Source organism: Oenanthe melanoleuca, chromosome 9 (genome assembly GCF_029582105.1).
Source record: "Oenanthe melanoleuca isolate GR-GAL-2019-014 chromosome 9, OMel1.0, whole genome shotgun sequence".
In the NCBI taxonomy this organism is placed as follows: Eukaryota; Metazoa; Chordata; class Aves; order Passeriformes; family Muscicapidae; genus Oenanthe; species Oenanthe melanoleuca.
This window is the reverse complement of record NC_079343.1, coordinates 23,690,730-23,702,947: the sequence shown is the minus strand read 5'-3', so window position 1 is coordinate 23,702,947 and position 12,218 is coordinate 23,690,730. Positions and strand designations below refer to the sequence as shown.

The following is a 12,218-nucleotide window of genomic DNA, read 5'->3' as shown; positions in this document are numbered from 1 at the left end:
TGTGCCAGGCAGTGTTGACCATCTCATTTCACTTGAGTGTAGCAATACCAGGGCCCACACAATTGCAGATCAGGACTGTTGGCTAAGCAAAGTTTAAATAAGTTGTCATTTTCAACGTGGAGGAAAGATGACTGATGAAGCTGTGTAAGATATTCAGTGATCTATGGAAGGTGCCACGGTTAGGTGATTTTCTTCATTTCCTAGCAAGATAGCAAAAGGAAATCCTTTTGACATATGTGCTTTGTGAAACAGTGCTGCAAGGCACTGACTATAACAGAAATATTACTGATTTACAAAGCAATGAGAGACATTCCAAGCAGATAAGTCTGTCAGTGCTATTAAAGATAAAGCTGCAAATACTGCCTCTGGTTTGGCCAGAGAATGCTTGGAGATTGCAGAAGGAAAATTATTATGCTGTACTTCTCTTGCTCTTAATGCTCTTCTGAAAGCCCTCAGCAGCAGTTGCCTGAGCCAGGATGCTCCAGTAGATGGACTTGTTATGTACCACACTGAGGTTCTTCTGCTCTTGTAAGGATCTCAGTAACAATGAGGGGACTAGGAAAAACAAGGGCAGAGCAGCCTCTCCTGCAAGCTGCATGTTTGCACTCAAGATGCTCAACCTGGTTTGTGCCCACTGCTGTTACCTTGTAAGCAGATCCAAGAGAGGAATCCTGGTGAGACTCCCCCAGTAACATCTTGCTGAATGTTTGCAGTGCCCCGTAGGGGTGTGAGCAGAAATGGCCCATCTAGACCCTTTATAGCCCTTACCAAATGTGCACTCTCAGTCCCAGAGGGTGGAACTGTTAAAACAATCTGTCCCTTGGCATATTTCTCCTCTGGGATTGCAGTTCCAGGAGAGATGGCATCTTGTGCCATTTCCAAAGGGAATTTCATGTCTTATGCACATTTGGAAATCTGGACACCGTATGGACACAGTGTGCAGTGTTAACTGGGGTGTAACAGCAGGTTGTTCTTATAGCTATCCTCTCTGTCCCCTCTTCCCTCTGTTCTGTTTGTCAGCTGCTCTCAGACCTCATCACCCACATTTTTCAGACCCTAGAGTACTCCTTTGATTTGCACTTCATATTCCATGTAGGTTTTCACCTTTCATCACTCCTATCTTAGTTTGGCTAATATGACTCTGGAGATAAGACTCTGGAATAAGCAGGCTGCCATGCTGGAAACCCAGCATCAGTTTGGAGCTGACTCTCACACTCTTCCTGCCCAGAGCAGAGGTGCACAGCAATGCAGGGCCTCCCTCTGAAAATGCAGTTTAAAATCTGGTCCTGTTATGGTCTCTGAGCCCTGACTCATTTAACTGAGCAGATCACTACAGAAACACTGCTGCTGGTTTTGGTACCAGAGTGGGTTTAAATGTTTGTGACAGCACCACTCTACAGTCTCACCCTTTGAATCTGGGCTCTTTCTTTATTTTCTTTTTTTTTTTTTTTTTTCATGCTTGCACCATGAAACACCTCTTTCCATTGCTAAACAGGATTTCAGCTAGGTAGGTAGCTTCCATCAGGACACTTGAAAACTGGAAAAAAACTGGGACACTACTTTTAAGATTGTTTTTAAAGAAGACTTTGGAGAAAGAAGCTGATTTCTTTTACGAGGGGGTGCTGTCTCCTGCAGTGTGTTCTGTCACCATGTCACAAGATTTCTAAAAGGAGCAGAATCAGTAGGACACTGGTGTATCAGTCTGCAGGAGCAGCTTCCTTTGCCTGCATCCCATATTTGACTAAACTGGTATCACATGGTTCAGTCTCCCCACTCCTCTCCCACCCCCTGCCTGCTTCCGCCAACAGCCCTCTCCAAATGTGCTTTGTAACTAAAGGCTCCCCTAAAGAGCTGACTCTTCCAGTTCTCCTGTGTAACAAAAACTTGTGCTGCTCATAAATAGATTTGCAATTACCAAGGGAAACAGAAGAATCTGCGCAGTCCAGATGCATCAGAGTGGCCTCTCATCCTGTCTTAAAGAAGCCTCTGAAATTCAACACACATTGCTCAGGCATGGCTGGGAGACCTCTGCAGAAATCTTTCATTTGAGCAACATTCCTAAACTGCAGGATCTGCTGTTTGCAGCAGAATTCTCAAGGAACCTCAGAGTCCCTGTCTAGTGTCTTTACATAAAATGACAGAAGCTCTTTGTATTTTTGACTAGCCTGGAGTTTCATGTATTTCTTATAGCAGTTGTGGGTAAGAATTGCCTGGCCAGCATGAGAGATCCTGAGCTTTCAAATTAGTGTCCTGCTTTATAGCATCCAGTGTGTGGTTATGCTGTCTGAGCAATTCCAACCACTGTCTGATCATCCAGGTCTTACTCCCTTAGGTCTTGGGGCTTACAGAATGGTAATAGTTTCATATGGAAGAAAAAAAAGCATTCTCAAGGTTATGCATCAAACAGGATGAACCTGTGAGGAAAAATCTAGAGCCTTGACTGTAGATGCATGCTGAGTCCTGTGGAAGGATTAAGCAGTAGAAAAGAGGGAGGCAGTAGGATATGAGTGGTCCTTAGTGTTCCCTATAGAACAGATCACATGAATAAGGAAGATCCCTTCTATATATCTTCTCCCTAGGCTGCCAGGGAACTCCAGGGGGCATACACCAGTTAGTGCCTGAGTCTGGTTTGACTCCCAAAAGAATTCCTGTAATATGCTTCTTCTGAGTGCAAGGTTCTGCTGATTCTCCTCTGTGGAACCCTTCTGAGCACCCCATTGCTCCTTTCACCACTCTCTGGTTCCACACAGCAGAAGCCTCCCTGAATTCAGTGACTGCCCTGAGCATCACCCCATTCAGTTTGCTGAGACCAAGTTAGACTAACAGAACAGCATCTTGGTTTGCCTGTGTGTTTCCTTTTGGTGGCATTGGTTTTACATCTGAAGCAGCAGGAAGAAAGACTTCTAGGAGGAGCCCAAATTTAGGAAATGCATATGTTAGAAATAAGTTTTTATGTCATATTTTTCTTGTGATGAGTTTTTTCAGAAACAAATCTGTGTGTTCCTCCTTATTTACAATGAGCTAGTCATTAAATAGCAGTGTATCCCAGCACACACTGCAATGGTCATGGAATCAGTTCATCTGAAATTCTGTAATGGATGGATAGCATCTTTGCATTGCCTGGATTTTTTTGTTTGATTTTTTTTTTTCCTAATGGGAAGAATTGTCTCTGTATCATCTACATCAAAGTCACAGTTCATTCAAGGATGTATCCCAAATATAGGTGTTATATAATAGAAAAACTCTTTTCTCTGTTTTTATTCTCTTTGTATCTTAGTGCTTGAAGTAGAAATAAATCCTTTTTTTCTTACACTGAAGAAACAACAAAGGAATGAAGTTCTGTTGGTAGAACTCACTTGTTCACCTGTGTTCCTCTGAATTCATCTTTAGTAAACCAAGCCTGGCCTACAGGTGGTGCTCCTGACTCTTACAATCCTTGTCTTTCTCATGCTTGCAAGCATTCTTACTTGTTAGAATACCAAATTTAATAGTTTGGGAAGATCTTAACTCAGTTGCATGTCTAGAAAAACAGAACATCTTTAAGGTGCTTTAGAAAGAAGTGGTAACTGTACACAAGTCTCTCTCTTAGCTTTGCCAAACAACCTTTCCAGTGTCACACAAGGTGCTACTGCAAATTATGTGTTTTGGCTGCTAGCAGCAAGAGGCTTCTTAAGTATCAGTGAACCTACTTTTATACCATGAGAGCTGGTCCTTCAGCTGAAAATTTGTTTTTTGTGTATTTGACCCTACAAATTCTGCTTTGGTCTTTACAGACAATTCCAAAGGGCTTCTATATATTTCATTAGTTTTTCTGTGACCCCTATTGGCTCCTCCTCCCAGGTGTTCTGGGGCTGAGGTGAGAAGAACAGAGCTCAAATGGCCCACTGGTGCTATTAAGTACTTGGGTTGAGTACCAGTCTGGGTATTTTTCTTTGTATTTGCACTTGCATGCTTGCTGAACTGGAGTGCCTACTTCTGTTGTACATTCATGGGTTGTAGAAACTTGGGATGAAAGCTTTGTGACAGGATTGTATGTGACACACAGTGTTGGATGATGAGATTCCTTGAAATCCCTTCACATTTTAAATAGATTTGTGATCAAGGGGGGCAGCTTGAAGACACTGCAAACCTCTAAAGCCTTAGGTAATCCTGAATTTGGCCACTCAACTATTTATAGAGGACTCTATACCTATTCTAAATATATGTTCCTCAAGGGGACCTTGTCTCAATTCTCTGCTCCACCACTTCAGTTGGATCAGCAATGCTGCTGTGATCTGTTAGCAAAATTTCCTTCTCTTGCTCTGTGGCAGAGCTGCAGATGTTGCTGGTTTGGGACCTGAAGGGGAGATTCTGTGCCAAGCAGAGCTCAAGGGTTTGAATTTTAGCTGCAGCCAGCATGGCAGGTGCTGCAGATCACTGTCCTGAGTGGGAAATTTTGGGTGAGTGTAGAGGCAGGGTGGGCCATCAGACCCCTCCATATTGTGAATAGCTGTGCTGCCCCACAGTAAGGGCCAGTAGTACTTTAATCTTTGGGGAAAAAAAAATAATTACTCCCTATCCCTATGATGTGATTCATCCAGAGTCTACTTCATGGGTACTGGACTGAACTTACAGCAGAGGTGTAAAGCACTAAGGCTGCTTGCACTGGTTCAAGGACAGGATTCAGAGGCAGTGTGTCAGTAGTGTCTGCAGAAGTCACATCAATTTAGGTACCCATTAGAAAACCCCTTCTGGGTACAGCAAAAGAGTGACTGCTACTTATTTGGCCTCTGGGATAGAGAAGCCTGTGCAAGACTGCTGCTCCACAGATCAGGGTAACACAGCTCACTGTGTGTCTAAGCCTCAGAAAATGTTTTTGAGGCTGACAGAAGCTTTTCTTAGTTATTACCCTTTGAGGATGAACAGGGCAGCATGTGGCAAGATCGCAGAATGGGATTAGCTCAGGATTTAGCAGGAAGAGTTTCTTAGCACTCCTTTAGAACTATTGCCTTCTATTGCAGCCCCTGGAGCTGCATGAAATGGAAGGGGTTATGTCCTTGCCTGCCTGGCAGGAAAATTATCCCAGCTCAATGCAGCAAAATGGAGTGGGTCCAGTGCTTTTGAAAGGAATGGAACAGGTAAAATGTATTTAACAAGGAATTTCACATGGGGGGTTTCAGGTACACTGAATATTGCTTGAAGATGCATTCTGCTTCACACAGAGGCCTCTTCCTACCATCTCCTTGGCTTTTCCAAGGAGTCAGTGTCCACAGAGCTTTAGATCTTGCTCTGGTCATGGCTTGCCTGTGTGCATGCAGATAGCAGTTCCCTGTTGCTATCCTAGCATGCAGAAAGGACAGGTGAGTCTCTCTGAAAGCACTGCAGTGTCACTCAGCCTAGTGCAGCCCCCAGTGCCTTGGGGTGCTGCTGCTCTCTGCTAGGGTCAGCCACTCAGTACAGGCAGTGCTGTGATCCTACAGGGATGCATTACCTCAGGAAAGGCTCTGCAGTCACTGGGACAAAGACAGGATGGGTGCTCAGACTCTAGTGCTGATCATTTGTGTTTCAATAAAAAAACATTCCTAATGTGTCTGCCTGTGATTTCTGGGCTGACAGAGTGACTGGCAGCTTTCTGGCTCACTCAGTTATGCCTCTGGCTAGTTATTCCCACTGCTGTCTCTCTAAGGCTGGCTTCCTTTTAATGGAAGTTGTCCATTTGGCCCTTCTTGGTGTAAACAAACCATATTGCCTGTTAGGAGCTGGAGTCAGTAATGCATGCCAGTAGAAACTAGTGCATTTGTACTTGTAAGGAATAAATATCTATCCCTTTTGCAGTGCTTATAACAGCTTCAGCATCTCATTCAGAATCACTGGCCTTTGTTCCCTCATGGCTGAGGTGTGGTGGCTGAATTGAGGCTGGGAAGCAACCAAAAGCGTTTAACCACAAGAGGAACACCAGCAGTGAAACAGCCCAGAAAGCAGGAGCAGACTGCAGAGCAGTTGAAGTGCAGAGCTCAATTTTAAGCCTAATTTGAACACTGAATGAGGTGCTAATATCTCAGCTTCTGTGTAGAGTCTCTTCTCAGCCTGCTGTTCATGTTCTATAGACACAGTATAGTGGGGTGTATATATAGAATTCCTGGTGAAAAGCTGGCTTTGTGCAACTGGTACAGGCACTGCAGGGCGACTGTCATGTCTGGTTTTGGTGCTGAAAAGAAAAATTTGTCATCTTGTCTGTGTTCTGGGGAGCTGATCAGATATTTTATATCATTGCAGCCTGAAGAGCCAATTCCAGAGCTGACTTCTCTAATTGCCTGATCATTTAACCTGCTCCATTCACCCATAAGAGAAGGATGCATTTCTTTTGTTCATGTTGCCTTGTTCATCAGTAAATGTAAAGCAGATTGTAAAATCAGACCTGCTTGAACTAGCATTTGTAGCTATTAATTCACTCATGAACAAACCAACTCCCTGATGCTGGTCCAGCTTTTTTCTACACCAGAGAGAAAATAAGAACAGCGAGAACAGTCAATTAATATTCTCTTTTCTTTATGGAGCGTCAGTAAAAGATTTGGATACCGTGGAAATGAAAGTCAAGATGGTGAAACACTGGTTTAGAAAGTGTTTAAAAAATTAAATTTAGTTTTGGAAGTAGCTTTGCTGTGTTTCACCAGAGGCCTTGGCTTTTTTCCATTGCTTGCAGTTTGATATTTAGGATGGACTTCACTCATTCCCAGGAATGCAGGAAAGGCCATTCAGGTCTTCCTGCATTCGGTCAGGTGAGACCAAAGGTTGCTTGAGTGCTGAGCCTGACGTATATTTTTTGCCACACCAAAAGTGATAGATACCTCTGGTTGCTTTTTTCCCTGCTGGACATGGAATGTGTTTTAATCCTGGCTAAATCCTGGATCTGTTTGGCTTTTTTAAAAATGACTTCTCTTTCTGTGTTTTCCAGGCATGGTTCAGAAACTCGACCAGAAGCTGCCTGTAGCCAACGAGTACCTGCTGCTGTCCGGCGGCGTGCGGGAGGGCGTGGTGGACATCGACCTGGACGAGCTGAACGTCTATGCCCGGGGCACAGACTATGACATGGACTTCACGCTGCTGGTGCCCGCGCTGAAGCTGCACGACCGCAACCAGCCGGTGACGCTGGACATGCGCCACTCGGCCCTGTGCCACTCCTGGCTCAGCCTGCGCCTCTTCGACGAAGGCACCATCAGCAAGTGGAAGGACTGCTGCACCATCGTGGACCATATCAACGGAGCTACCAACTACTTCTTCTCCCCAACGAAAGTTGCAGACTGGTTCTACGAATCCATTAGCATTGTCCTCTCTGAGATCCAGAAAAAGCCCCAACGAGGGATGCCGAAGGTGGAGAAGGTAGAGAAGAATGGGACTATCATATCCATAATTTTGGGAGTGGGCAGCAGCCGCATGCTGTATGACATTGTCCCTGTGGTGTCCTTCAAAGGCTGGCCAGCTGTGGCGCAGAGCTGGCTGATGGAGAACCACTTCTGGGATGGGAAGATCACGGAGGAGGAAGTCATAAGTGGGTTTTACTTAGTGCCTGCGTGTTCCTACAAGGGGAAGAAGGACAATGAATGGAGGCTGTCATTTGCCAGGAGTGAAGTGCAGCTGAAAAAGTGCATCTCCAGCAGCCTCATGCAAGCCTACCAGGCCTGCAAAGCCATCATCATCAAACTGCTGTCCCGCCCCAAAGCCATTAGTCCATATCACCTGCGGAGCATGATGCTGTGGGCTTGTGACAGGCTGCCAGCCAGCTACCTGGCCCAGGAGGATTACGCTGCCCATTTCCTCCTGGGCCTCATCGATGATCTGCAGCACTGCCTGGTCAACAAGATGTGCCCAAACTACTTCATCCCGCAGTGCAACATGCTGGAGCACCTGTCGGAGGACACGGTGATGCTGCACGCGCGGAAGCTGTCGTCGGTGCGCTCCGACCCCGCCGAGCACCTGCGGACTGCCATCGAGCACGTCAAGGCGGCCAACAGGCTGACGCTGGAGCTGCAGCGGCGCGGCAGCACCACCAGCATCCCCTCCCCGCAGTCCGACGGCGGGGACCCCAGCCAGCCCGACGACCGCTTAGCCAAAAAGCTGCAACAGCTAGTGACTGAGAACCCCGGCAAGTCCATCTCCGTCTTCATCAATCCAGATGATGTCACGAGGCCCCACTTCAGAATTGATGATAAATTTTTCTGAGCTTTTGTCAGTGTTTTCTTGGGATTTTTTTATTTGTTTTGTTTTTTAAAACTCTTGCAGTGTGCAGGTTTTTTCATTTGGTTTTCCTTGATGACTTAGTCTCTTGATTTTTACATATCCAGTATAGATTGGATCTGTTGAGAACAATCTGAATAAATTATAAATCCTGGTTCTGCAGGACGGTGCAGATTTTGGAACAGTATATTACTATTTCATATGCTGCTTTGTTTGTTTTTCACCCTGCCCCATTGTCTGTGAGTAGTTTCTAAAGGAGGGCCTGCATCATAAACACAAGCCACAGTGTAATGTCGGGATTTTTTCCAAGCTTCCATAATTTATGTACTTTGTTGGGCCGGGAGAAGAGACAACTCACCTTCTGTTGCTTCAGAAATTCACTTTTTTTCCCGTGAGCTTCCATCACCCTAAAGAAATGAGGAGAGACTGGGTTGGAAAGCACTACTGGTAATTTGATGAGGCCAAATCTACTGGGCTGAAGCTCAGTTCATCTGTTCTTCACATTTCTGATACTAGGGGAGAAAGCTGACTTTAAAGATGATGACGCAGCTTTTTGGGGAAAGAGTTGTTTCTGTTTTCATCTACTTTTTGAATGTAATTGTTCATTAATTGGACCTTGTACAGTCCAGAGGGTTGTTTCTGCTGCTTTTCCATGCGGAATAAGGTTATGGAATGTTAGTTTTAGTGTGTGTAATTATTCAAAGCCTTATTTAAATTCTATTAAAGAACATACCATTTTAAATGTAATTGCACTAATGAAATCTCTGCCATTACCTCAGTCCCACTGTTTGTGTTTCTTTCATGAATTAGCATCTGTTATTAGGTCTCAATATTGCTGATTGCTTGAGGCCCCTCAGGTCTCATGGTTTCAGGTGATTTCTTGATTGTCTTTTGTAAAAGACTTCCTTGTTAGCCCGGCTATGTGTGAGCAGTCAGAGTTTTGCATTGTGTGTTGCAGTGCATATTGCATTAATATGTATTGCATGTTGTTGAAACAGGTTTACCATTAGATAAGGATGTAATGCTAAAGCAGTGGTATGTGCAAAGTGAATCAGCCAGACCTCGAGCAAAGGAGCTACCTTGCTTCTCTAATGCATGTATTGGGACTGATCCTTTCTGGCAGTTGCCATTCCCTGGACTCCTGAGAACTTTCTGACTCACCCTGGGACATGGGAGATCTTACTCTGGTCTCATGTTTGCAAAAGTTGTGTTTGTATGTAAACTTGTGGTGCAACAGTAGCCTTGAAAAACACATACACTTATTTTCTGTGTGTAGGGTAAGATGTATGGTAACAAGGGTTAGTCTGAGCCAAAAATAATTCCAAGAGTTCAAGGATAGAGTGACTTATTGTGGCTGGCTGGCCAGTGACTGATATTTAGGCCTTAAATCAGCAATTTGGGCTTACTGATTATCCCAGAGACGCTGTTCTGATCCAAACTTGATGCATGTGTTAAAATGTGATTATTAGAGCAGGTTGAAGTATTTTTTAAATATTTGACAGACAAATGAGGTGCATATCTAGTAATTTCTAACTGATAAAAATTGTGTATGAAAAATGTGTCACTTTTTCAGCCCAGCCTTTGTGGTAAAGAAACCAGGCTGGTGGAGCAGCACACCAACAGCTTTGGCAACTGCTTTATTAGATGGCCGGGAGGTTTCAATACCTGATCTAGTGCCCAAGTCATGTCTTAAAACAAAACTTTAGCTCCTCCATCTCTTGGGCATAATTGAAAACTTCACCCCATTGCTATAGCCAAGATGTTCACATTTACCTGAATTTACTGGTACACATTTACAAGAAGCTTTCAGAAGTTGCTGGCCTCATGGAGTGGATGAGGATTTAACCTTAAAGCACAATTGGCTCTTAATCATGAGCCCTGGTGCAGCTGCAGTTTGGTCTGGGGAAGGACATGGATTGACTTCAGCAGAAGCAGAACCAGGTCCAACCTGTGTGGCTATTGCCAAAGATGAGTCTCCATATAAACCTGTGCAACCTGCCTGGGGGAGGCAGGAGAAACAACGGGGAATCCTCTCCAGAAGTGCTTGGAAAATGCAGATTTGTTTCTTCCCCAGTCTCTGGGACTTTGTTGAAAGAGTCTGGGCTGCAGGATGAAGTTTCCCATCACCACATGAGAAATCTGCTCAGCACAAAGCGGCAGCAGCCTGGCAGGCAGAGTGCTCTCCCAGGAGTCCCATTGTCTGTGCCAGTGCTCCTGAGATATGCAGGAACACAGCATATCCTCATGCCAGTTCAACATCCTGGTGACCAGCAGTTTGACTAGCCCATGTCAAGCTCTGGTGTGTGCTCCTTTTTTTGGTTTTAATTAAAAAACATTTTGAAAAGTATTTACCTTGTTCTTCCTGCATTCTATGTGTTGGGTTTTGGTTTTTTTTGGGTTTTTTTTTTGGTGGGGGAATGGAGGCTTGACTTTTTACTGGACTGAAAAGCAGTTTTCCAGGTAGGTTTGTGAGAATGTTATATCCTCTGCCTGGGTCATCTGTCTTCCAGGGAGACAGAATCCTAATCTGCAGCAGGTTTGCATCTGTATCGTGTTTGCTCCTCTCCATGTACTATAGTTAACTGAAACCGTATAGTTAAATGAAACCGACTGCCAGCCCAGAGAGGTGACAAGTGTTTTGTATATCTGGGAACACAAAAGAGGAGGGCTGTGAGACAGGCTTGTGTCTGCTAAAAATTGACTGAAACATGCACTGAAATGTGGCACAATAAATTCCATTGGGAGATTTGAAAATATGCTTGAAACAAAATGTTCATTTTATCCATTTTCTGGATAAAAGCTGATTGTGGTCAGACCACAAGTAAGCAGATATTTGTCATATTTTATTAATCCATGCATAATACAGTGGCCATGCACAATGCAAGTGACTGTGGCAGAGGGAAAGGAAGACAGACTTTGCTAATGATTATTTATCATATTTTTTTTTAAGGTGTGCATAGTCAATGCTTAGAATTACTTAAAAACATCCATCTGTCCCTTTTTGTGGGTTCATCAGTGCTGGATGCATTTTGCCACTTTGCCTTGTACTAAAGTGAGTGTGTTTGGAAGGTTGCTGGGCAGCTGAGTGTAGTGATGTTCACATTCTCCTGGCATTGCTCAGTGATTAGAAGTATTCAGCATGCAAATAGCTTGTTCAACTTCAGCAAGTACATCATCTCCCTCCTGCCAGCCTGGCTTGGGGTGAGCTAATGGACTTTTAACATTATACAGCTTAGAGAGCACTGTCTCTAATAGCTCCTGATTAAGCTCTCCAGAAAGGCAAATAACCATCATGGGGCAAAGGCTAAACCAGGGGAGGGGGGGAAAAGAACACCCTGGCCAAGGGACTCTTGCTGACATGTTTTGGGTTTAGGGACATTCAGCATTATATTTAGTACATTTTGTCTTTTGAGAACTGTCAAGTGAATCCAAATTTATTTCCTCTGAATGCTCCCTTCTCCTCCCCTTTTGCCACTTATAATCTATTATTTTAGGACTGCTCTGAGGAACTATTGTGTTTTCCTATTATCATTGTCCCTGGCTCAGCACTGTGCTTCCAGTCTGAATGTAGGCTTTTGGGGGTTATTTTTATCTTACTGGCCTTCTGTGGTAGAGGACTCTCATTCAGTCTCCAGACAGCCTGATTCTCCAGGCAGAGATGTGGGTGCATATTGGGGCATCAGGCTCTCTTTAAATTGACTCAGCCCTGTCTTTCCCTTCATTTCTGTGTGCTAGGAATATCAGGAATATGAAAGACATGACTGAGGTCTTGCTAAGCACATGGAAGACATGGTACATGATTCTGAAGTCATGCAAACTCCAGTGCTAAGTGAAAATTGAGCCCAAAAAGCCACTTTTCTCCCTGATTCTCAACCCCTCTGACTCCTTTGTTTTAGCTTTATTTTGGGGAGCTCCTTTATTTTGCTTTTGTCCACTTCAGTGGTTACAAATCATAGCTTTGGCCTAGGACATTAGGCACTTCACTCATTAATGGCTTTGTCTCC

General features: G+C 44.3%; 1 protein-coding gene across 3 annotated transcripts in view; it reads left to right on the top strand.

Annotated features, from left to right (window-relative positions):
* The window catches only part of MB21D2 (Mab-21 domain containing 2), a 63,201-nt gene extending 52,640 nt beyond the window's left edge, over positions 1-10,561 (top strand). For all 3 annotated transcript variants that reach the window (XM_056498950.1, XM_056498948.1, XM_056498947.1), the window contains one exon: positions 6,935-10,561. In XM_056498950.1, coding sequence (XP_056354925.1) covers positions 6,935-8,199 — 1,265 coding nt within the window. In that variant the 3' untranslated portion in view covers positions 8,200-10,561. The remainder of the gene's footprint in view (positions 1-6,934) is intronic.
* Positions 10,562-12,218: the final 1,657 nt, after the last annotated feature.